Raw genomic sequence first — 25,904 nt, forward strand, 5'->3', positions numbered from 1 at the left:
ATAACTTGTTTTACTGATGTGACATTACTGCTTGCCGTTATTAATAATGCTATCCATTTTATTTCCAGTTATATTCATTCTCTTGACATTTTAAGTATATTCTCTTATTTCTTCATCTTACAAAACATCAAGTTAACGTCCTGAAAAGAAGTTAATTAGGGGAACTTTAAAGGGCATTCAGATCAGGCTTGATGAAAAGTTGAAAACAAAGTTCCACCAAGGTGCTGAGCACAGGATCTCTTTAGACTAAACTGGCTTCTTAGCAAAACATTTTCAGATGTATTTTTCCATTGGTTTCTTTATCTATCATCCCATCCCAACTTCTGACAATCGGGACATGGGCAAGGTGAGAAAACCAACATGAGTTCAGACAGAAAACCCCACGAGACAAGGATCTTGTCTATCCTGTTTCTTACAATATTACGAGGTCCTGACACACAGTAGGTAATCAAAAATACTTGTAGAGTAAATGACAAAACTTAACACTACTTAAAGTTAAGTCAGCATTGTATAACAGAATACACCAGTTATTGTGTATCATAATATATATTTAATAAAGTAAATTCTAGGACTGCATTGTACAATACAGTAGCCACTAGCTACAAGTGGCTTTTGAGCACTTAAAATGTGGCTAGTGAGACCAAGGAAATGAATTTTAAATTTTCTTTATTTAATTTAAACCTTAAAACTAATATTTGATTTTTCATTAGAAAACTTTAAATATGTTTGGAACAACTTGAGTATGTGAATCAATTTTTTCAATTTCAAACTTTATAAATTCTAAATACAAATCAAGCATTTCCAATGAAAGTTTAGTGTCTGAATTGAGATGTGCTGTAAGTATAAAATGCACACCAGATTTCAAAGACTTAGTACACTAAAAAAGAATGTAAAATATCTCATTAACAATCCTTTATGTTGATTTATTTGAGCACGATCATTGTAAGGGGCTGAATGGTGGTTCCCCAAAAGATATGTCCCTGTCCTTATCCCCAGAATCTATGACTATTACCTTATGTGGTAAACGAGTGAATAGCATTGTGTATTATGTATGAATAATATACCTGGCAAAACAAATGTGATTAAGAATCTTGAGAGGAGGCATTTATTCTGGATTATCCAGGTGGGTTCTAATTCCAATGACAAGTGTCCTTTTAAGAGTGAAGCCGAGAGAGATTTGACAGACGAGGAGGAAGAAATGCGACTACTGAAGCAGAGATTGGAGGGACATGGCCACAAGTCAAAGAACATCAACAGCCATGAGAAGATGGAAAAGGCAGAGAAGAAACTTGCCCCCAGCTCCAGAGGCAGTGTGGCCCTGTTTACACCTTGATTTTGAACTTCTGGTCTCCAGAGCTATAAGAGAATAAATTTCTATTGTTTTAAGCCACCCAGTTCGTGGTAACTTGTTACAGTAGCCACAGGAAACAAATAAAGTAATATTTTGGATATGTTGGGTTGACAATATTCTTAAAATTAATTTTATCTGTTTTTTTTAAACTTTTTAAAATGTAGCTACGAGAACAATTTAAACTACACATGTCGCTCTCATTATATTTCAACTGTACCTCACTGCTCTAGAATAAACTATCAGATATTGTTTATCTTCCCAAGTAATATTTTTCCTGGAATTTCTATTTCTTCAGCCACATATGTAAGAAGCAGCTCAAAAACCTGCTTGAATTCACAAAATGATGAAATGTTGGCATGCTACCACCATTGCTGGCACATGGTCGTGCTCACTTCATGTTTAGGAATTAATATTTTAATAGTTAACTTCTGGATTTCTCTAGTCATTCAAAAACATTAAGCTGGAAAGTCTGGTTAATATATTAGATGAAAGAATTAGAAATTTGAAAGTCTCCAATAAGATGAAATGAAGGTTGAAATCTAACAAGATAGAAAGTAACAGGGGCGAATTTAAAGTCCACACTTGGGTCCAAATAGCCAGCTGTGAAAACAGAGACATGAGGAGATGTTCCTTCACTGTGGCATGTGTGAAAGAGACCTGGGGGGTTTCATTGATGATAAACTCAATCTGAGTTGGCAGGGTGGCAGAGCTGCCAAAACAGCTATTGTGACCTTGGGCTGTTTAAATAAAAATCGGGGTTCTGCAAGTGATAGTCCTGTCCTGGCCCACAGCTACACTTTTTCACATAACAATCAATTAGCCTGGAAAAGGGATGACCTAGGAGAAACACACTGTCTTTACATCTAAATGGCTCCTCTATGGAAGACACATTGAGCTTGCTCTGTAACCTGCCACAAAATTAAAAACAATCCAGATGTCCTTCCCGAGGATTCTGCTAAGTATCATAGGGGGAGAAATCTAATAATTTCAGCTATCCGGTATTGAAATAGGCTACCACAAAGGTAATAAACTTCTCATGTCTTAGAAGAAACTCAGGAAAGTGGCGTCTACAGGATTTGAGAATATTGTTCTTTTTCCTGAAAAGTGACATCCCAAGATAACTGTGTACCCCTTTCCAGAAACAAGGTACACACAAGTAAGAGTTGGGACAGTAGTTAGGAGCATAGACTGTAGATTCAGACTGCCATAGTTTGAACCCTAGCTCTGTCATTGCTAGCTGTTTGACACTGGGCAAATTACTTAACCTGTCTAAGGTTCTATTTCCCTATCTGAAAAACTGGCATGATAAAAGTTCTTATCTCCTCAAGTTATTGTCACAAGGTTTGGCCATGGGCTATGGGCTTCAGGCCAACCCCTATGCTCACTCCCATGGTCAACTGAGTCATGCCAGTTCGGGCGGGAGGCCAGGATCACTGAAGCTAGGAAAGAATCTCATTTTCAGCCAAGGGCTGAAGTTCTGTGAGGGGAATATATGATTACATATTTATTACATAACATTTGATGAGGAGTAGAAGGAATGGTCTCTATCTCATGAGGTCCTAAAGTTTCTCTTTTATTTATTCATTCATTTAGTCAATAAATACTCCTTAAGACCCTTCTTTGTACCCTGTGATACATCAGAGACCAAAACTGGCAAAAATCTCTGCCGTTGTGCAACTTACATTCTAATGGGCAGAGACAAATAATAAAGTTAATAAACAAGTGAATGATAGAGTATGTTAAAAGGCAACAAATGCTGCTGCAAAAAGTAGAGCAGGGTAAAGGGGAGATGTGAAGTGCCGGGAGGAACGCGAAATTAAAAATCAATAAAGTGGTCAGGTGAGACCTCCCTCAGAGAAGAGGCAATATCTGAGCAGAGACTTGAAGGACTGAGGATGCAGATATCTGGAGAAGAGCTTTCTAGGCAGAGCAAGAGCCAACACACATGAAATTGTGTCTGTCTTTGAACGGACAGCAAGGAGGCCAGTGTGGATGTAGAAGGGTGAGCAAAGAAGGGAGTAGAAGAAGCTGTCACAGAGATAATGGGGGCAAGGAGAGGAGGCATTGTGCAGGGCCGTTGTAAGGATTTTGATCCTTACCCTGAGAGAAATATGAAACCGTGGAGGGTTTTGGACAGATGAGTGACGTGACTGACTTTTTCACCGTACCATTCTGCCTGGTGTGTGGAGAATAGACTGTAGGGGGCAAAGGTGGAAGCCGGAGAGGCCCCCATAGGTTTCTGCAATAATTCAACTCAGAGGGAATCGTGGCTTGGCCCAAGGAAGGAGCAGTGGAGGTGGTGAGAAGAGATTGGAGTCTGGATATAGTCTAAAGTTAGGAAAAAATAATTTTGCTGATAGATTAAATATGAAATGCAAGAGAAAGAAGAGAGTTGCAGACAAGGCCAAGGTTTTTGATGTGAAGAATGGGAAAGATAGAATAACCATTAACTGAGAGGAAGAAAACTTTGGATGGAAGAGTTTTGGAGGCAGGGGCAAAGCAGTTTTACCATTAAAAGAATTTTACCTAGGCCAAAGAAAGGAGTCCAATGTCAGCATGCCCCAAAGCAACATGTTGGAGGACCCAACTGGTGAATCAACAACCATTTGGCCGGGGATGTTTTGAGGCAAATGAAGTAAGCGTCTGATGAAAGCTTGGTCTAGATGATTTCCAAAGAAATTTCTAACTCTTAAGTTACCTAAGTATGATTTTTAAGTATCTTAACAGGGTATGGTGGAGCATGTGTGCACACGCACGTACCAAAGAGGCAGTCTAGAGAGCCCTTTAAAATCTTGACAAAATAATTGCCTCAGCCTTATTTCACCTCTAAGATGTGGGAGGTCAGATATTAAAGCCAAGTTTCACAAAACCAAACCTAATATGTGAGTGTTGCCTTCCAGAACCATCCATGGAAAAGCAACACTTGCTAATGACATTTGTGACAGAAGTGTTGACAGACTAAGCTAGTCTTCCTATTTTTTTCTTCTCTTCCTTTAGCCTCACAGTTGTGAATTACAGCTTTTCCTGCCCAAGAACAGAGAATTTTTTAGCTAATAAGGAAAAACCCTGTTGGTTAAATAACAGCTTTCAGGAAGCCTAACTCTCCCTAAGACAGCTTTTCTTCAGCTGAGGTCACTATGGATTATAAGAACACTTAATTAAAGGAAAGGGGAGAGGAATAATATTATCATACTCCTAGGGTTTGAAAATAAGTCATTTAGCACCTAAAATTGCAATGTTCTCTGCTATCACTGCTTTCCTAGCTTCATTAATTTCTTTCTTCCAAAGTCAGCATCCACCCTTCCAAGCCTTTGTCTCCTGCTGTCATCAAAGCATTTATATGCATTAATCCATGACAAATGGGTGCATTTGATCCATAACTGATTTCTCTGCCTGCCAACTAGAAACAGATACAGTTCTGAAAATGAAAATAAGAATAAAAAGTGCCTAGGATAATATAAAAATATCACCTACTTACTAAATATGCCCTATAAAAGTTTCACCTAAAGCAAACAACAACATCCCAGATAGTGTAGCATGGAATGCTTTGACCTTTTATTCCCAGGCAGCAACTCTTCTTAAAGCTGAGAATCAGTCCACAGATTAGATTCACACAAATGAGAAGGTGGAGGGAGGGAAGGAGAGAGTGAGCATGCAAGAGCCTTAGATGTGTTTTATGGGAAAGAGACTCAATGGAGAAAAGGGCAGGAATTCCCACCACCTCAAAGGTTTGCTTCACATTCACTCAAATGAGGAGTTAGGCCTGTGACACCCATTCATTCAGAAGTCAGCTATGTGAAAACAAAACTGATACTTGGTGTCACATTGTGTTTTGTTTTGCTTTGCTTTGCTTTGGTTTTTTGGATTCACTAGCTTGATTATCCTCTTCTTTATAGACCAAGTGACTGAAGTGTCTGGAGCCTTATCCAAATACTGAAACAAGCTAAGATATCTAAGCTTGGGTGTCTGAGGGTGGAAGAATACTGTAACAAAGAAAATCTCATTTCCTAACCACTAAGGCATTGGATGGTTGCCATGAATGCTGTTCACCAAGTATCTCCCGCTATCTGCCTTCTGGGCACAAGGTAGGATTGCACTTTGTGGCCCCTTGCCATTGGGTTGAGCCATTTGTCCAGGTATGGCCACTGAGTCATGACCAGAAGTGACATGTGTCACTTCCAAGCTGAAGTATTTATTTGCTAATGTTACCTTCAAACTCTTTTTTCTGCTTTGATGAACACTACTATTTCAAATATTTGCTGCTCCTAATTCTGGATTCAAGATAACAGGGAGCCTGGCCTCCAGCCAACCACAGCAGACAGTAGCATGAGCAGGAAACAACTTTTATTGCCTCAAACCATTGAGATTTGGAGGCAGTTGGTTACCAGAGCGTCACCTAGCCTATTCTGAAGTGAATTTATTTCCATCTTAATACTGTCCATCACAACTAAAACTAGTGATACTGGCAGAGGCAAAGAATTTCAGTATAATAATCATTAAGAGCATGGCATCTGGAACCAGATTACCCTAGATCAAATCCTGGCTTTACCACCTATTAGCTGTGCCATTGAGAAATTTATTTAAACTCTCCGAACCTCATTCGTAGAAAGAAGAGAACAAGAGTGGCTGCCTCACAGTGGTCAGTGGAAGGATTAATGAAATAATATGGAATTCTTTGTACAATGCCAGGCACATAGTAAGTACTTTTTCAAAAATCCATGTTTAATGTATATAAAATCTAAGATACAATGGAGGCGGAGGTGTACTAAATTAAATCTTTTCTTTCAAAGTCAGCTTCCAGCCTTTGTCTCCTGCTGTCTTCAAGATAAAGGAGGACCTTTTTCCTGATCTTCTGATCTTCAGATTCTTCTAATGTATCTTCCTTTCTGCCTCCAGACCTTCATAATGCTGTTATCTCTGCCTAGAATTCCTTGCTGCCCAAATTCCGTGCTTAATTCTTAGAATGGCCTTTCTTATTTTTTCAGGTCCCATTTGAAGCATTGTTTTCATGGGAGCCTGACCCATATTTTAGACACTTCCCCTGACCAAATAACCCCTCCAAGGAAGGAAGAGGGGATAGATAGACAGACTTGGAGCTCCTCAAGGGAATAGTAGGGAGACAGGCACATCTGTCTTACCAGGAACCCCACTATATTAACCTAACACTGGTTATAAGATTACAAATACTCTGTGAAGCTTCCACCTCCAAATGTTCTATTATAATGACAACTCTCTTGAATTAGCATTTTTATATTGCTTTCTGTTGATGAATAATACCATACCCAGTAGAAAGAACTTTACACCAGATCTTATTCACACAAACAAGTACATCAATAGAGCTTTTTGCTTACAATAATAATAAACTACCCTTACTTGTTTTCAACAATTTAATTAAATACAATTAACTCTAGTTTGTTTTGGCAACCTATTAATGTCACAACTGAATATAAATAGACTCATGAAAAGATTATAATTAATAAATCTTTACACTACTGTAAAATTACTCTGCTGCTCTGCTTGCCAGAAATACTTAACAACATTTTTGAAGTATGTTAATGAGAACAGTAAAAAAGAGATAATAAAGTTTTATCAAATAACTCAGCAAGTCTTCTAGAAGGCTTTGACCTCTTCAGGAGAGAGCTCTTGCCTTTTGAGTATGGTTCTTAAGAGACTCTGAAATACTAATTGCAAATTTATCACCATCTTATAATATCTTTAATCCATGCTTCTAACTGTATAGGTTATTTTCTCATGCTCACTCAAATTCCCCTAGAGTCTTAAAACATAAAAACCTGACCATTGGCACCTCATTTTTTGTTGTTTTTGCTCAGGCTCAAAATAACAGACACCGTGATACTAAGGCAATCCTTAATACACAAAGATATCATTTTTGTATTCAGAGTAGAAAATATGGGGTACACATAAGAGTACACAAAGATGGTACCCTGGGATGAGACCCACAGACATTTAGGTACTAATGTGTTTATCAGTATATACCTGGGTTTCTTCCTTTAGTACTTGGGTCCTATGATAAAAGGCAATGGGTGGGTTATTGTAAGGACAGCACAGTTAATGAAAAGAAAAAACACCTGAGGAAGTATGGCTAAATGGTATAAGGTTTCAGTTGACTAGTGGCTCTTGTAATAGTGTTATAATAGAGTTATAATCCATTCTGAGAACCACAAAGCACCAATGCTGACTTCTGGATGCTTTCCCATTAACAAGTTATTGGCCAGAGGTTTAAATTAATTAACCAAACTTTCCTATTATTTGACGTCATACAGACTCTACCAAACATTGAATAGAGCACCTCCATCAGTAATTACATATACAACACGCTATTGGAAGGAAGGATACTGTAAGTATTGACTGTTCATATTGACTCAGAATCATGACTAACCATTATGTATTCCAGAGCAGAGATTAGCCATGAAATTCCTATCTTTTGCCTGTGCTGAGTACATGGATTTTATTATCAGACGCCTCAGTGAGATAAGTGAGTAAATAAGTCCAAGTTGTAAAATTTCTATATGCATCCTTTTTTACACAATAAAATATTATGGGTGCATGTGTTAGTATCAAACATTCCTTCTATACCATCTTTTCTTTGCCATTCATATATTTACATAACAATATAACAAGATGCCATGATTGGATACCTACTGGATGGCAGATGTAGAACAGACATCATCTCTATGCCTTATTAAAGCCTGCAAAGTGGGGATTTTATAAACAGGAATCCCCGTTTTATGGGAGAGGCAGGGAGAATTACACTGGCTTGCCCACACTTAGAACTAATAACGCAATAATGATAGAACTGGCATGTGAACTCCTGGTTTGCTAATAGCATGATAATGATAGAGCTGGGGTGTGACCACTAAGCTTGCTCCTATCCCTACAGCTACTTTAGCCAAGAGTCACTGGTGGCAAAGAGAGTGAGGTCAGGTAAACAACCTGCAAGCAAGTCAACCTTCACCTAATTCTCAAAGATGCATGTATATGCTACACGTATGGTGTGTGCTTAGCCTGTTCCAGGAACCAATCTAAGTACTTTGCATGTATTAGCTTGCTTAATCATTTAAAACATTATTTTTAAATGAATAACATGACCCACCTGGAGGAAAGAATTCAGTTACATGTAAGAACAGCCTAGGTCAAGAATGGACAACATGTTTCATCTCAAAATTAAAGGGGTAAGTCCATGTAAGGCACTTCACACAGTATGTGACAGTGTAGGTGGTGATGATAATGGTTCTGGAGGTGGCTATTGTGGTTGTTTTTGAAACCATTCCTATCTCCTTTAACAACTCAATAACTGGAGCACCATACTTGGGAAGATACAGAGATTGAATCCAGGTTCAGGTACAAAGAGTTCCATATTGATTAGCAATATCTACAATGGCATCGTCAAAGAGTGGGCTGTGTGTCACAAATTTGTCATCACTGGCCATGAGGGTATTTTGGAACAGAGGAAAGTATTTACTTTGATGATGAGAGGGATTTGAAAGGGAGACTTCAGGTCTGATTATATAAGCAAGTTCTACATGACGTGTTATTGGCCTGTGAGTCTAGCAAATTTTATTGGAAAGATAGCAAATTCCATATTTTAGCAAAAAGACACTGCTGCAAACCCCTTACCAGAAAGGTCAGCCCACTTTACAATATTCTAGAGAATTTATAAAGTCTTAACATGATTAATGCCAAAAAGTCTTAACAAAAAGTTAAACTGCAGTTAGAGAGCTCCTTTCCAGTGTGAATGATTTATAACTTCATTTTAAGTAAAACAGAAAATCTACACTAAGACTAAGTCTAATAAATGTAGATTTATCCTATGCTGCTGCTTCCCTACCTGAAGCACAAAACGGGTCTCCAAAGTCTAAAAGAATTTATCGGGAGACAATAACCCTATAAAAAATACTGGAAAATGAGGTGCTGTTAATCCAATAAGCAAAGAAAAGATATTCTCAGCCAGGCCTGTTTGCACAGCGAAATTAAGACTAAAGCGTTACTCAGTCGCAGTACTCAAAATTATTGCATGATATAGCCAAGTCCAAGACACAGTTGCCTGCTAATGCAGAACAATGCCCCTCAATATAGAAATTTGTTTTGTAATTTAATTTCACGAAGACTAGCTTGCTGATATTCCTAAAAGCAGTGTTGGTTTTGATGGAAAGAGCACCTGACTGAGTTGATGTACACCCTAAGTTTTCCTCTCAGCTTTATCATTGTTATCCACATTTTGCAGGGTTTTGTAGAAGGAGGATCACAGAACTGACCATGTAGGGTTGTGGTATCAGATCAAATGTCGTATCATGAGGAACAGCCCATCTCAGGGCCTACACACAGTAAAGAGTCAATAAACTGAGCCCTTATTCAGAGGCCAACGAAATTCCCAACTTGTCCTCCTGAGCCGGATGAACTTGAACAAATCGCCTAATTTATTCTTTAAGATATTCTTTATGGGTAAAATGGAAAGATGTTCTACCTCATAAGGTTATCATGAGGCTTCAATGAAACATCAAATGCTTCAGATCATTCATTCGTCAAGTATTTATTTGGTCCCCACCACGTGCCAGACACTGTTTCAGTCATTGCTAGACTGCTGGGTTCCCCACCCTCACAAAGCTTGCAAGCTGGAGGGGAAAGAAGTGTTAAACCACTGATTATAATAAAGGGACCTCGCTATTATTAACGTGGAAGTATAGTTCTCTGCACCTCGTAGGTGATCAATAAACATTTGTTGAATAACACATATTCAATTTGTTCTATGTTAGCAATAAAAATGACTATCCTTAGGTTTTGATTTAGATATATGCAGTTGCCTCTAATATAATAACTAGACTTTTAAAAACAACAGTAATGTCATATTTTGTCTTTTATTACACAAAGGTAACAATAATTCAAAGTTGTGAAAGGCTTCTTGGGACTCAGAGAGTCTGGCCAGAGTACAGATGCTGCATTTTTGTTAATTAACTGACACGCTTTCCATAGAGACTCAAATTGTGGATCCTGGGGCTCCTTTCTTCCATCTCACCTAGCCTTCCACCTGTGATCATCAGTGTACATTGATAAGGCAGCCTTAGATTATGAAACAGTAACAAAGAAAAAAAGTCTTACTTTCTCTTTAATTAGAATAATACAGTAGTCTGCCCTTATCTACAGTTTCACTTTCCGCATTTTTCAGCTACCCACAGTCAACCAAGATCTGAAAAATATTAAATGGAAAATTTCAGAAATAAACAATTCAGAAGTTTTAAATTGCCTGCCATTCTGAGTAGCAAACCTCGTGCTGGTCTGCTCAGTCATCCTGTCCCCAATCCCGTGTCACCCTCCCCCCAACTTGAATCATCCCTTGGTCCAGCGGATCCATGCTATATATGCCATCCACCCATTAGTCACTTCATAGCCATCTTGGTAGTTAGATTGAACGGTATCGCAGTGCTTGTGTTCGAGAAATCTTTATTTTACTTCTTAACGGCTTCAAAGCGCAAGAGTAGTGATGCTGGCAATTTGGATACGCCAAAGAGAAGCCATAAAGTGCTTCCTTTAAGTGAAAAGGTGAAAGTCCTCGACTTAATAAGAAAAGAAAAGCATATGCTGAGGTTTCTAAGATCTACAGTAACTTTTATTACAGTATATTGTTATAATTGTTCTAGTTTATTATTAGTTACTGTTGTTAATCTCTTACTGTGCCTAAGTGATAAATTAAGCTTTATCATAAGTATGTATATATGGGAAAAAACATAGTATAGATAGGGTTCAGTACTATCTGCCGTTTCAGGCATCCCCTGGGGATCTCGGAACACAGCCCCCGCAGATAAGGCAGACTGCTGTACAGAGTTTCTCCAACTAGTTTAGGGTCATCGCTCCACCTTATCCCCCTTACCTGCCTCTAAATCTTTACTTGTTCTGTTCCTTTGGTTGAACAGGCCACCGTTGATGTTTTCCTACTAGCTAACTTGCTCCCCAACATTCAAAGCCCAACACAAAATCGCCCCCCTTCATGAGGGCTTCCCAAATCTTCTCTGCTCAGAATGAATTGCTTTGTGCTTTATGATCACAGAGCACCCTATCTGGTTAGAGCTTATATCACAATCAGCTTTGCATCATAGACATAGAGTTAGAGAAGAATGGGGAAAGGAATCAAAAATTCCTAGAGGTAATAAAAAGAAAGTTTTACAATTCTTAGAAGTCAATGGAATTGTCTAAAGCTCCACTATCTTAAACAGTAGTTACTACATATGTGTGGCTTTCTAAATTTAAATTGGATTTAATTACATTTTGGTTCACTCTTCTATTTTTTTGATGAACTACTTCATGGCATGCATTTTTTGGATAGGAGAGTGTTCTGCAGATGGTCAGTCAATTACCCCGCATCAGAGATGGTTAAAGACTCTCAACTTGCGTGCCAGTGTCAATCAACTGATAGGCGGTGCCTGGAGAAGGATTGAAAAAGATTCTGAAATCACATCTAGGCTCTGTGGGAACATTCACTGTGATTGATTACCTAGGCCTGTGATAGATAGAGGGCTGGAGATTGGCAGCAGGTATGCCATAAATCTGCCCTTACTTCTAAACAATCCTGGGAGTAGCTGTCAAAAATGTTGCCCTACAAATGTTCACCCAGTGACCTAGTTTCTCAAGCACATGTCCAGTGCATGGCATCTTGCATTTTCATCAGATAAAGAGATTTAAGGAGCTACAAAAACAATTCAACTAAATAAGACCTCATCTGGAAAGATTCCAAATGGCACATTCTCCTGTCTTATGTCTTACCATTTCATTTCAAAAAAATGACTTTATTTTTATTTTTTGCTATGTCACGTATTTTCAAATTCAGAGTTCTACGAGGAGCTGGCCTCCAGTTAGAATTTCTTCATAAAATAGAGGTGTTCAAACTTTCCTGACCACAGCACACTGAGGTGGTGAAATTCCAATTCCTACCTGTTTCCACTGGAAAAATACTTAGGTAACAAATACTTGGAAAAATACATTTATGAATCACTAATTATTTTTATAAAATAAGATGAGCCTATTAACATGCTCATATATTATGAAGTGATGCCCTATGGATGTAAAAATAAACCAAAAATGTTACCTATCTTGAGAATTATGTTGCATTGGTTCACAAGCAGTATATAAATGATGTCACTATACAAGTGTCACCATACAAATAAGTTTGAGGGTGACTACATGTACATGTTTTACAATAAAGATATAGATGAATCATTTCTGGACCACAACTCAGGAATCTCTTAAAGTCTAGTCTTTAGCAAATTTAAAATCCAAAATATGCAAAGATGCATCATTACAGACTATAGGGTTAATGAAACAGCCCACAGCGAACTTAATTGATAATGATGAAAGTAAACCAACACTAATTTATAATTAAAAAGCAAGGACCACAGCAAGTGAAAATCACTAACAACTAAAACACTCAAGATACTCTGATAACAAATTACCCTTCCCAAAATTGCATGAATTCTAATTATTTGCATGCAGGCATTTCGCAATGTTTCCAAGAGCTGGCAGCCTGTTTTCTTAGTGGAATACTAAATCAAGGCAGCTCAGTAAACCTTAGTTACATGTCATTCTAGCAGAATGATAACTCACTGGTATACTAATAAGCAACCTAAGACTAATAAGTATACTAGTAAGTATCACATATAAAATGAATGCACTCGAAATCTTAAATCACTTGCCCAAAAGAACAACAGTTGCAAAAAAACTTTTGGGTCTGGAGATAAATTTATAGCCCACCAGTGAACTGCAGACTAGATTTTGAGAACTTCAATAAAGTATTAAATTAAGTGTTTTATATAGGCATCACCATGCTGCCTGATGCTGCCCTCTGTTTTATTACATTTACAGATTACTCTTTCTCCCTAACGTTAATCTAAAGGAAAGTTAATTGACATTTACCTGTGATTCAAATGAGACCTCTGTCCAGGCCTTTGGCTTCGTTATATAAATGCTCTCTATCAGCCCTCCAGTGACAGCAGCTAGCTGCTTACAAAAGGCTCAGAGACACTCAGCGTTCTAGCATATTGGGTATAACCCAGGATCGAACTAAACCATGGGCATAATTTTAAAGCAGGTCAAGGGACATGTGCATAGAAATTCCCCTTTTGGCCCCACTGCCTTCTGCCTCTCTCTACCTTGCTTGCATTAAAGAATTTGATAAACTCATTAGGAATCATAAAATATTGGAGCTGGAGATAATCTTGTCTGAGGTCACACACGACATCCTGCAGGTGGAATATAGTCCTGAGTCAAGTTTCACTTGGCCCATCTGACATTTAAAGGATAATGAACTTACACATAAAATTCTAGGTTTCTGGCTTGCCTTGTACCATTGGATGATCTGGTCACATTGAGCCCATCTCGGGGGTAGCTAAGGATGTGTTGTGCCCTCTGGATGTACATATGCTCTTTAGTCATCACAGTTTTCAGCATTTTGTAATATCTGGCCCCCATGCTGGCCCACTCATTTTTGTGAACTGTCTGGTCTGTGAAGGCATTTGCCTTGTCCATCTATGAAATCATCCGGAAAGTTTGCAAATAGTTTTAGCAGAAGGCTTTTAAAAATATACAGAGGTGATTCTACACTGAATCTTGCTCTATCAAATGGATAAAATCAATGACCAGATCATCAGGCAGCATAAAACTTTATTATTTGGCAGAATATACTTAACTGTTTGTGGAATGCAGGGATTGCCTCCTTGGAGCTGCTGGGCACAATATGAAAATCATCGATTCCTTCCACTGCTCTCATCTGTGGCCTTGCAATTGACAACTTAAGTGAGATCCTGAAAGCTCTGGTGTCCTACCTGTGCTCTGGTGCTCTTTCCTCATCAACATTTCATATAAAAAAGGCTTAACATGGAGCTTTCCCACCAGTATTTGCATTATTAAAGGATATAAAGTTCTGACGTAGTTGATCAGAAAATATTATTGAATACCTACACAGCATTTATTCAGTGGGAAGGAGGACCTGCTGGTCTGCTGACCCAGATCCAGGATGTGTTGTCAATTTCAAGAGCATTGAAGTGCTTTTCCCCTCACTGTGGGGTAGCTCATCTTAATCTAGCAGCTGGCATTCTGTATTCACTTCAAAGCATGCAACTCAATCCGCCCACTCTTCATCCAAGTGGGAAATCAGAAAAATCCTTTGGACATATACAGACCCAGTTAGCTTGGATTAATTCTTGGGTAAAGTGGAAGCACGCCTAGAAAAGAAGATCTGGTAAGGGTGCAGTAGCAGAATTGAGGCTGGGGGTGTAGGAAGCTTTCCTCCCTTCCAGACTCAGGGTGAGGTTTGGTTTGACTCCTTCACTAAATGGAGGAAGAATCCACTTAATAAGTAGGCAGATCACTCAGAATATCTAGCCATCTTCTGAGAGAAAATCTTAGATAATATCATTTCTCTTTTCTTTCTATGGATCTCTATTACATAAAATCAGAGACAGAAAAGAAATAGTGGACCGACAGGTTCCCTAAGTACTTTGAGGACATTATATTTGGAGAACATGATTGGTTTATGCAAATTGTTAACATAATAATTCATCTTGTCTTTACCCCAAAGAAAGTAAAAATTGCTTATCTGGTGTTATTTTCTCCTTGCAACAAAGATGAAGTGAATTTGCCTTTTGATACCAAGATTTGAAAGCAAAAGGCCTTTCCCTATTTGCTAAGTGAAGTTTTTCATTCCCTCAAGACTAAAACGATAATATTTTTTAAATCTCTAGGGAAAAAAAATTCATACCATGACTGAAAATTTTAGAGATTTAATTTTTTACTACAGTTGTAAGTATATTCTTTGGATTGTTTTGATTAATGGAATAGCTACCAAATATAGAATAAAGTCAAACATCGGCTCAAAGAGGTTGCGCAGATACGCAAATACTCACATGTGTATGTTATGCTGGCAATTTAATGTTTATGTTATTCTCCATTTGAACTATCTCCTAAACACACAAACAGACACACATGCATCCATTCATACGCACACACGAACACTCGCACACATACTCACACACAAATAGTAACAAATGAGGGAGAGTTTAAGATTCCACCAGAACAGTCATTCCTTCTTTCCTTAATAATTTCACAAATATTTTCTGAACACCTATTATATGTCAAGTTCCTTACTAGAAGTGGGAGATAAACAGATGAATAGCACAGGATTCCAGAATTATCTTGGCCCATACTTCTCAGCACATGTGATATGAACAGGCACTATAGATGTCGACCAAATAAAAAAATGTTTGCAAAATTTGAATTACACACAATCAGATTTCCTATCTGCAAATCTTTCTGGAACTTTCATACACCTACATGCACTGCAGATCTCCAAGAGGCGAACATATCATGCAGCGAGTGCTACCCCAACAGTCAATAGCTTTTTTCCAAGGAGCATCTTGAGGGGACAGTGTTTTGTGAGCTGGGAAATGCTAGCCTAGACATTTTATTGGATTAAGGCTCTGAGAAAGAAAGGGGCCTCATGGTATTTTCCTCCCTATACTTCCTTCTTTTTCCTTAAACTGGAAATGTTGTTTGATATATTTCTAATTTTGTCATAAAACTCCCTATAACCAATATTTTGAGCTTTTTATTAAAAAGCAATAGACACCCATACTAAAACAAATCCAAAAAATACAGAATTATGTGAAATAAAAACTCTAAATTATTCCAGTCCTCCTACTAGTTTGAACTAACACTGTATAAAGAATGTTCATATATCCTTTCTGACATTTTTTATGCATGTGCAAATATTTTTTTCTCCAAAATTATTTTGAAGCTGAGCATTCTATCCCTTGTTTTCTTTACTCAGCAGCGTATCAGGGACGTTTTTCCACAATAGTACACATATGAACATATCTCAACCTTTGCAATAGCTACATTGAATCCCATTGTGCAGATGTACCATGATCTTTTTTACTGGTCCCCTTTTGATGGAGATGAAATTCCCTTCTAATTTTTTGCCATTAAAGTTACTGTTGCAATGACTAAATCTTAACATACATCTTTTCACACCTGTCCAGTCATTTTCTTAGAATAAGTGTCTACAACAGGAATTGTGTCAGGTCTTACACTTTTACATTTTGGGAGATATTGCCAAATGACTTTCAAAACCTGGTGTACCAATTTATACGCTCAAGCTTTGAGATTTTTATATAGTGTAAAATTGGAAGAGTTTTTAAAAGTTCAAGTTCTCTTCAATGAATTTTAAGAAATCAACAATTAAAGGCTAATGTTCACTTGTGCCACTTCTAAATATTTGCTTACACTATGGTATAACATCTATTTTCCCAAACGACAAATTGAGGCCATAGGGTTGAGCTCACATAAGTAACAGTATTTATATAGCATTGTAATAATTCTCTTATAAGTCCATGGAATCAATGGAAAATATTTACTTGCATCTCTACTTGGTTTTGATATTTTGGGGTCTTACCAAATGTCCATAGCATGCTCTGACTCTGGGATGAAGTCAATATTATCAATCAGATGATCAATGGATTATCCCTAGCACCAGCTTACACCAAATAACAACCTGTCTGCTCTAATCCTTAGGCCAATTCACTACACTTAGCAAGCTAGTACTGGTAGGCATTCTTAAAAAGCCAATACGCAACCACTGTTGTTCTCACTATTTCTTTTATATTACAATTATAAAACAATCTTTTATTGTAGCATACCTTGGTATTCTAATGCATATTCTTCAAGTAGTTTTCAATAAAGCAATATTGAACAATAAGGTAAAAGTAAGTATAAGGCACACAAGAATGCTTTTTAATATTTTAATTAAAAATACCACACCTTAAAATGGATAATGATGTTCAGTATATAATAATAAAGTCATAAATGAATACCTCTAAATATATAGTTTGCTTAATATAGCTTTAAATCAGTCTAAGTTACATAGATAATTCTATTCAGAGTGATCTTTTCATGTATCATTTCCATACACCCCTGTCAATAAAATAGCAGTGACTCAAGAATAAATGATTTATTAGGCACTTATAACTTCTTGTCTCATGTAATCTATCTATATAATTTTAAATTACTAAAGAATCTCAAGGATCTTTTTTCACTAAAGTATTTTCAAATGATCCATATTTTATTAAGTTTCAAGGACACCCCCACCCCACACCCACACCCTCAAAATTAAGTAACAATTAAAATTGCTGTCATGATTCATATATCCATGAAGGGAAAAAAAAACTAATCCTAAGTTAAATTTAGCAAATCACTCATCCTTTTTTACCTGTTACACAACAACTGATTTATAAAGTGTTGAAGTTGTCTATTTGAATTCCCTGAAACAATGGAACACCACTTTTGAGTTTTCATTGTTTAGTTTGTCTTTTTTAAATTGTGTCCTCCTTATAGCTTTACTGTATATAGATTTAAAAAGGCACAAGTATTCTTCAAGTTGTTCTGGTAATTTCCTACATCATTCCCAAAATAAAAACTTGATTTAGCCAAGTATTAAATTATTGATATTAAAAATCTGTTAATCTATAGCACATTTTACTCATTTGTGTAATTTTAAAATTCACTTTCATTTGATTGACTGTTTTAATCTTCCTTAACTAGTGAGTAACTGAAAATAAATGGTGCATTCCTAATACTATAAATATGAAAAATAGGGAGTACTCAGGGACTGCAGGGGAATACATTAAAATCAGTCAGTTTTCTAGTTAACATATTCTCATTCTGTTTGTGTACAAACCCACTGCATTGAGACGACGGCTCACACATTCACGGCCTCCCAAAAACATTGTCCGGATTTCATGTTTTGACAGCAGAAATTGGCCCAAATCTCTAACCATTTCCCCTAAAGGACCCTGGCTGACTGGTGCCATCCAGGTGCGGCACAGACGAACACAGGGAACATCGCGTCAAATTCCACTCATCTGTCAGTGTAGTGGATTATTTCTTGAGAGACTGAAATTGGCTGTTTGGGATGGGAACACCATCAATCTTCCTGTATAGGGGATGGCGAAGTGCCTGTAAGAGGCTGGCGAGAGGGGGCCAGCCGTTCCTAAGCAGGTGAGGAGGCAGCTGTAAGGCCTTCGATCTCCTTTCATTCAGGGCTCTGAGTGAAAGATTTGTCATTTTTCACATTTGCTGGATACTTGGTATGCATGCAGTGTCTGCCTGCTCCTGCTTTATGAAAGAGGCGATTTTTCAAGCTTAGGCAAATGTGGCAAAGCTCGGGGTCTGCTGGTGTCTCATTTTTTTCTCATCATGTCACTTGTTTTAACGGATTTGAGAAAATGAGATTTTTTTTTTCCTTTTTGCTCATTTATCCAGCTATTTATTTATTTATTTGCTCATTTAGGGGTGGATTGTCACAGATAACTGGCCCTGATTTCTCTCTTGTTTTCATACACATTTCATTAGTGTCCCTGAAGATTTAAGACCCACAAGGGGAGACGTCACAACTCTCATCAAAAAAAGCATATATTTACTCTTAAAATCAAAACAGAAGATGGTATTAAAGTTGATTGTATTCCTGACTGAAAGAATCTAGAATATTGCTAGGTCCAAGATCTATCGCTTTAATCTTGGCAGCTATTGTTGAAAACCCAAGAAAGTTGAATAAACGTATTACATAGAACTGTTAGACTTTTGGTTTAATATCATTTTGATCTTTCTGCATCTAGAAAGGAGTATTTATAGTTTCTTAATTTCATCAACGAATCTGAAATGAGTTTGAAACATATAAGCACTTGGGGTTGAAATTGGTTTCATTGCTGCAGTTTCTTGGGGTACCTGACGCAGAGATCACCCATACATTGGTGATAATAAGCAATTTCTAGAGGTAGACAACGGAAAAAACAAACATTGAGTCTAATTTCAGTTGGAACCTAGTGATGTGTCTCTCAGTTTAAAACTATAATATGTTGATAATAAGCCTCATAAAGACATGAGTTTACTTATTACTAATATCATAGCCATAATCCTCCACCAAAAAAAATCTCATATATTAACTGATGAATAGAGATAGTCTAGGTGAAAGGTCATTGCAAACTGCACTGTTTTTCATGACTATAAGCATAGAGCACAAAATAAGGCACATAGCATTTGGGGGCATATTCCAGCCAAGTACCACATAGTTAAAAAAACAACAGCAAGAATAAAAACAACATTTTTGTCCTGACCCTACGGATTATTAGCTCTGTATAAGCAAAACTTCATTCATTCAACATCTCTGACATGAACGATTATAGTTTATTAAGTGGCGATGTCAGTAATTCCTGATATTTATGAAAAGCTTTACATTTTTCAAAGCACTTTCACGAAGGTTATTTTATTTACTACCCCCACAATGTCCCTAAATGGGAAATTGAGCTCAGAGAAGAAAAGTGACTTGCCCAAGGTCACATCACTAATGTTAAGTGACAGCAGATGCCCAGTCCTGAGCTCTGCCATCACCACGTGCTGCCATAGCCGCTACCTTTCGGAATGGGTTTGCAGTTCAAAGGAGTCCATGTATTCATATAACTTAAAAGTTTTCACGAATTACGCGACAGAGCTCACACCTCCCCAAAGAGCCTACTTGGTACGATTATTCTGTGCACCGGGAGACATTATGTCCTCTTTGGGACAGACTTCCAATGGCAGATAATGGCTGCGTGGTCTCAAACCAGTCACCCAATCCCTCAGGGCAATGGGGGTAAGGGGGTTTACTCCTACTTGTATAAGGATTAAGCCAAACAATGTGTATTAACCTTGGGAGCGTGCCTAAAACACTCACAATAGTTATTTTTGTTATCTTTTCTTATTAAGTATTACAGTGACTGCAGATTCCCCGTATTACTTGTATGATTATTTAACATGTCAAAGGCATTTTTGCCAAACAGATTGGTGATTAACCTATTGGAGGTAACGTGCGGCTTCCAGAACCCACGTTTGTTTTTCCTCCGCCCCCGCACTGAAGCCTGGGGGAGTCCGGCGGTGCGCGCTCCAGGCTCAGGACACACAAGGCAGAAACACAAATGCACAGCAGCGGCAGAGCGGTTCCCACGCCCACCTGCAGGGGCACCAGCGCCCCCTCGCCTTCCCTCCCCAACCCAGGGCGTGGGGAACGAGGGTGGCAGGGGTCCAGAGGTAGCCCCCAGCCTCTGCCCCAAACTCAGCCCCTCCACACGCCTCTCCTCCAGGGGCGACCCAGGCTCTAGCAAGCAGCAAGCTGATGCGCTCGACTACAGCCTGGTGCGGACGCGCAGGAGGACCCCGGCTGCGCCCGTGCTCTTTGGATCCTGCCCCGAGCCGGGAAGCAGAACCCCTGGAGGCAGCAAGCAGCGCCCTGGGAGGTGCTTCTGGAGGACTGTGCGGAAGAGCCCAGGATCGGTGCCCAGGCCGGCTGCGCAGCCAGGGAAAGGCTGGACCGCGCAGCTGGAGGAAGCCAGCGCATGGGAGGAGGCCAGGAATGGATTTGGAGAGGGGTATGGAGGGGCTGGGAGCACTGGAGAAGCGAGGATCGGAAGCTTGGGAGCGCAACTGGTCCCCAGAGCCCGAACTTGGCGGTCGGATGGGAGGGGGAGGTGGAGAGTCGGGTGGATGAAGGTGGAGGGTGGAGTAAACGGATGCAAAGGCTGAAGCTAAACAGAAAATGGAAGGAAATCTTTCCGGGAACCAGGGCGGGTAAGGACAATCAAGCTGGGGGACAGTAATGAGAAAGCTGGAGGGGCAAAGAAGGAAAGAAAAATCCAGACTGAAGCGTGAGGCCATGGAAGGGGACGAAATAGACTTTGAACAGAAAAACGAAGAAAGCAAAATGCGTCAGGAACTCAAAATTCAATATGAAAAAAATCAAGATAAAGGAACTTGTCCCTCATACTGGCGAGAGAGAGAGAGAGAGAGAGAGAGGAAAAAAAAAAGCCACCGACCATACTAGAAGAACAGAGAGTGAAGGAAGGGGAAAAGGAGAAAGATTAAACCAGACAAGAAATAGTAAGTTACTTTTTAATTTCTTTTTCACTGACAAACTACCTCCAAAGTTAATTTTGGCACCAACATCCCCACAAAATCCTTAGCCACATACACACGGAGATTATGGGATCTACACTAGATAAAAATGCCTCCCAGGAACATACACATATTATTTTATTAGGTGCAAAGATCATATTTTGCGTCCCTAAAAAAATCCTCATCTTGAAAGTTATCCCACCTTTTGCAGAATATTTTGCAATTGGCCAAAGCATCCAAAACCAAAAAACCTTTTAAGGTCTGTGCAAGGTGGTGAGGGGACTCAGAGAAAATGACCTTTTATGAGAAGTTAATAGAAACACCTCCAAGGCATTTTAGTATCCCCCATTTCCCCAAAGCATCCAACCAACAATACGTCTTGGAATTCAGAGGGAAGCTGCCCACACTGTAGCACTTTCTGTCACTTGCCTTCAACCATCTGTTAAGGAGACAGCAGTAAGACAGGAGGCTGCAGTGGAGCCAGCTCCGGACTTACCTGGTCGGTGCAGGTGGTGCTGCTGGAAAGTGTGCTGAAGGGATCCATGGCAGAGCAGCATTGCACAAGCACTTATCCACAAATACAGGACCCAGGACATCGCAGAGACCATTGCCATTCTCTAAAGAGAACATTAGACAGGAAGGATTACCGCCAGCTTCAAGCCCCCAGCTCAGTCAGTCCCACTGGCAAGAGAAAGGGGGTCTCAGACGTCATGTCCCTCTGCTACTTTGCTGGCTGGAATTAATGACCCAGCAGAGGTCACGCCGTGAAGTGAGATTGAGGGAAGGCACGCTCCAGGAGATCATGAATTCATTTTTGAAATTCTGCAAAACCAAACTCCAAGGATTGCCAAAATATAAAAATAAATGAAAGTTTTTGACGATCAGTTAGGCAGTTTGAAACATGTATCCTGACTAAACATCCTGTTTTACACAATGATCTTTAAGCCATAGTTATTCCAGGCATTGAAAAGCTGCATACTCCTGTTCATTCTAACTTCATTGCAAGTCTGACATAAGCCTGAAAGGAAAGAGTGGATTCTTTTTTTTTTAATTCTACAGTCATGAATTTTTAATCAGTATGCTGTCTTCTAAACTAAGTAATCATTTCTCAGAGGCATGTTGTAATCTCCTGATAGAACCGGTCTTTTGGGCTGGACTTAAAACCAGAAGGAATTGTCTTCAGCCAGAATGAGTTTCAGATGCAAGATCTAGGCTGCTTTCCTAGAGCGAGCCATAATTTACAATATTGCTTTGCCTCCTAAGATCCCATTGTGGCATTTGTTGTACAGGGTTGATGAATATGCATATACAGGTGGTGTATGTATTTATGGATGAACATACACCTCTTAGGCGCTGAAACTTTCACAGTCTTCTCTGCACCCATAAGGATCTTAGGAGCTACAAAGGCTCAACTGTGCTACGTATAGTCCAATTTTTTAAACAACACCTTATGCTGCATTTCATATTGCCAAATTAATCAAACTTGAAACATCGTCCTTAGTCAGCCAGTGATATGGAAGCATTTTCTATACAAGAATCCAGTTAAGTATATGCTTTTCTCTTTCACAGAGAGAGCTTTGGAACCAAGACTGTTTCTTCCTTCTTTTAATTTCCACTGTCAAATCATACACTTCAGGTATTTCAACTGTACGTTTAAAAGCTGCTAGTGACCTCCCAGTGTGGCTTCTTTATTCATGGAAATTGGTATTCTTTCAAAAACTGTGATGTTCAGAAGGCAAAAATATACATTGTATATATATGTATACAGGCATAATACAGGATAATTTATGGGTTTTAGGAGAGAGACGTAGACTTTAAGAAGGGTTTTGGGACTGTAATAGGCAAATGGTGACAACCATAATTAAGTGCAAAGTAGGAAAACATTATTTTCAACAGCATGGTGCCTTTCATGCACCAGTCTGTGATTCAGATGGACCACTTACTTTATAATTAGTTTCACTGCCCACTGTTTACTTTTGTATACAGCAGATTTAGCCTGATTGTCTTCAGAACTATCAGCATAATATAGATACATTCTCTTCAATAGAGATAAATAGCAACACCCCTCCTGTGAATCCTGAAATGAATGCATTTGGGGGCCTTTTCAAAATACCCTGCAAATTATAGAAAGACAAAACAGAGGTGACTGTGGCATGCGTTGACTGCTTGAGAATTTCAGTTAAAATGCACTGGAAATTCATCTAAACTTGAAAAAAGCTTACCACAATCAAAACTCAACAGTTTTTCAGTGACTCTGCTTTCTCTTGCTCATTTCTTCACCCACATAGATCTTAGCACTCAAAAGATTTCTGTGACTTGATGTTTGCAATATTTTCCTTCTTTCCATTTAACTTTCTTTAATTCTCAGCTTTACTTCCAAGGTTCCCGCATCTTGCTCTTACTGCTCGCTGTCTTACCAAGAGGTTGTCCTTATGTTAATCAGTGTTTCCCCCAAATAATGCATCCAGCCTTACATAGTTCCCTAGATATGACTGAATAGGTTACAAATCTGCTTTCTGAATCTTAAATCCTTAAAGAGGCTTCTTACCTGAAAAATCCAGCCAAGAGCAGAGTACTCTATTAGTGTTCATTGGAAAGCTCTAACACTTTCTAAAATCCATCTGTGCCACAATTCGAGATTTTTAAAAAAGAGCTTCCCAGTAATCTTCTTTATCAGGATTAAAAAATATATTTTTCTCTTCCGATGCTATTTCCACAGTAAAGAAGACATAGGGTTCATTCAGACTGTATTGTCAGAAAAGGAGCCAAGGTTTGAGGGGTGGAAACCTTGTCATTTTCACCTTTAAATCATCTCCTGGCGTCACCTCTGCCTGACGAGACCTTTGAAGTGATGGTGAGATAATGTGCAGTTTCCTGATGAGAATCAGTTTATAGTTAATGACGGACCATCCCCACTCCAGTGCATTCGGGGCAGAGTAAGGCAGCAAAATGTAGGAGCCAGGCTGCTATACGGTGCTGGTGCTGTAAGTAGCAGTAGTCTGTTTCAATACATCCCTCCTCTGTAAAGTATCACATGTCTTAAAGTGACATTACCCTCTATTACAGCCACGGTGTATTGTAATACCTGCCCACTAACTCTTCAACAACTCAAGCAGCACTTTAACACTATATTGTCTGGCATGCTATGTTAGACATTTTACTGATACCATTCATTTGCCGAAAGAGTAAAGAGGGAAGGAGAAACAAAAGAAAAAAGCATTCTGCAAAATATTGCTAGTGTTAATAGGTGTTATACTTCTAACAGTAAATGAGAAAGTGAAATATAACCCATTTCTTACCTCTTAATGTTCTTTTAGCCAGTAAGTTAACCATAAATATTGTTAGGTTTATATAAATTAAGTCTATCGATTGTTTTGGCAGCTAAATCTGGGAATATGGTATACCCGGAATACAAGATAGATGTTTATATGAATAAGCCCAATAAAAACCTTCTGAGTTTTTTGAACATGTTTAATAAATAGAAATATGTCATTTTCAGCATCGAAGGCTGGGTTTTGACAAAGAAATATGCCCAAGGCACTTTTTTTTTAAATTTTCCTCTCCTTCAAATTACATGCCGGGATGGGGAGAGGAAAAACTCAGAAGGTCAACGTTTCGTTTCTAGTGCCATGGCGTGAACATTTTCTTCTTTGGAAATATAGTGTGATGGTACCTGACATCAACGATGCATATACGGTGACCTAGTTTTCACTTATAGACTGCACTGGCAATGATTCTCGGAAATACTCATTCAGTTATTTCAGGAATCACTTATAAAGCACCTACTGTGTGTTAAATGCTTGGGGACAAGGCAGAGAACAACATCGATCTGATCTCCACTGTACTAGATCATACTGTCTAGTCTTTCATATTATTTCCCAAATAAAGCTAGTTTTCATAATTTTCCTTCCCTGAAAACCTTTGGAAATGATTCAGAATACTGCGCCTTTCACAAGCATTATAAAGAAGTTTCCATGCTGCAATGCGTCTTTGGAAGCCATTCTCTTTTCTCTTGTTACGTAGAGTGAGAGAATGAGGGACCCTTCAGACTCATCAGTCTTTCCCACGGGTCTTTCACATTGCACAGTATGCACGTAATAGCTCTTTGTAACATAACAACTGTTTATTAAACCTTACCACTAAACAAATCTCAAGATAACAGTAAATGCTAATCTTAGAGTTAAAAATAAGTCAAGGACGTCAAAGTTCTAGTTGGTATTGCATGTTTCATTTCTGTGGTTTATTATTGTTGTGTTGGTGAGTATATACAGAAAGTTCATGCCAACTGTGCAATATCAGGACAAAAATAATAATAAGAGCAGTAGCAAAAGCTAATGCTTATTAAACCGTCACCATGTGCTAGCACTACTTTATAGTATATTGCCTGTAAGGTGTAATTTAATCCTTTTTGCTAACCTCATAAGATAAGTATTATTATTATTATCTCCGTTTCATGGATAAGGAACCCGAGAGGGGACAGGGAGATTAAGAAACTTGCTTAAGGGAGTATAGTAAGTGATAGAGCAGGTTTCACACCCGAGTGGTCTGGCTCAAGAGCCTATCTCTTAAA

General features: G+C 38.6%; 1 protein-coding gene and 1 long non-coding RNA gene across 4 annotated transcripts in view; one reads left to right on the forward strand and one right to left on the reverse strand.

Moving 5' to 3' along the window:
• TAFA1 (TAFA chemokine like family member 1) overlaps positions 1-24,363 on the reverse strand; it is a 465,746-nt gene extending 441,383 nt beyond the window's left edge. For both annotated transcript variants that reach the window (XM_070576859.1, XM_008517666.2), the window contains exons 1-2: positions 23,883-24,363; positions 21,831-21,951 (exon numbers count right to left, since the gene is read on the reverse strand). In XM_070576859.1, the coding sequence (XP_070432960.1) occupies positions 21,831-21,948 (118 nt within the window). In that variant the 5' untranslated portion in view covers positions 21,949-21,951; positions 23,883-24,363. The remainder of the gene's footprint in view (positions 1-21,830; positions 21,952-23,882) is intronic.
• LOC139076133 (uncharacterized) overlaps positions 20,347-25,904 on the forward strand; it is a 104,378-nt gene continuing 98,820 nt past the window's right edge. For both annotated transcript variants that reach the window (XR_011527423.1, XR_011527422.1), the window contains exon 1: positions 20,347-21,319. This is a non-coding gene — a long non-coding RNA (uncharacterized lncRNA). The remainder of the gene's footprint in view (positions 21,320-25,904) is intronic.

Source organism: Equus przewalskii, chromosome 15 (assembly GCF_037783145.1).
Source record: "Equus przewalskii isolate Varuska chromosome 15, EquPr2, whole genome shotgun sequence".
In the NCBI taxonomy this organism is placed as follows: Eukaryota; Metazoa; Chordata; class Mammalia; order Perissodactyla; family Equidae; genus Equus; species Equus przewalskii.